Source organism: Penaeus monodon, chromosome 33 (assembly GCF_015228065.2).
Source record: "Penaeus monodon isolate SGIC_2016 chromosome 33, NSTDA_Pmon_1, whole genome shotgun sequence".
Taxonomy (NCBI): Eukaryota; Metazoa; Arthropoda; class Malacostraca; order Decapoda; family Penaeidae; genus Penaeus; species Penaeus monodon.
The window spans coordinates 2921140-2922035 of record NC_051418.1 but is presented as its reverse complement, the minus strand read 5'-3'; the positions used below and the strand labels follow the sequence as shown (position 1 = coordinate 2922035).

Here is an 896-nt window from a genome sequence, read left to right as displayed (position 1 = left end):
GTCATTTTAAATAATTTCTATGGTTCTTCTCCCCTCTCATTCTCTCCCGCTGTCTCGCACCACACAAATAAACAAACATCATATTATATCAACATTAATTCCCCATTTTTCCAGGTTTCTCGCATTGTGGGGAGGATGAAAACTGCCCTTGATCGCATACAACAGAGCATGGTATGAATGCGAGCTGCGCTATCGTGAGAAACTGGTATTTATGTTAATGAGGCCTTGCTTATTTTTGTATCATCCATTTTGAAAGGTTAGAGAATTAACAAATGCTTTAACCGCCCAAAAATATCAGCTTAGTAACTAAGATAATGTGTGATGTAGTAGGTATATGGATATCAGAATAAGTTTTCTTTTTTTTTATTCACAAATTGTATCCCCTTGATTTACGGTAAAAAGCGACTCGGTTTATTGTAATATATTTTCCTATCTGGTCTGTATTGCAAATTCATGTTTTAGTTTTCGTGAACTTTTGTACAAATAAAGTTTTGCAAATTCAGGGTTCTTTGTTATACCTGGTATCATGAAGAATAAGACACATAGTATATAAACACTTGAATTTCTGTGTGGTATTTGGATTGTACATGCTATTTATTGTCACAATTTCCTGCACAACAATTTTATCAGTGTATCAGTATCCAGGACATCCATCACTAATGACATAAAGAATGAAGAACACTTACCCAGGAAGATGAAAACACGCTTTCAGAAGATGGTCGAATCATTATTTATAGGAAAAAGCAATTTTCATTTTTTTTGTCAATGAATAGAATTACTCTTTACATAATACATGAAAGATTACGCTGTAAGCTACTTTCTAAGATTCTGTGTGCTGAGAATTAAAAGGAATTTCTGCAAAAAAAATATACGGAAACATGATATACGCCTTTATG

At 33.3% G+C, this 896-nt stretch overlaps 1 protein-coding gene across 1 annotated transcript in view; it reads left to right on the top strand.

Moving 5' to 3' along the window:
• LOC119593871 overlaps positions 1–502 on the top strand; it is a gene marked incomplete in the record, with an annotated part of 4572 nt that extends 4070 nt beyond the window's left edge. The window contains 1 exon segment of the mRNA XM_037942899.1: positions 115–502. Coding sequence (XP_037798827.1) covers positions 115–177 — 63 coding nt within the window.
• Positions 503–896: the final 394 nt, after the last annotated feature.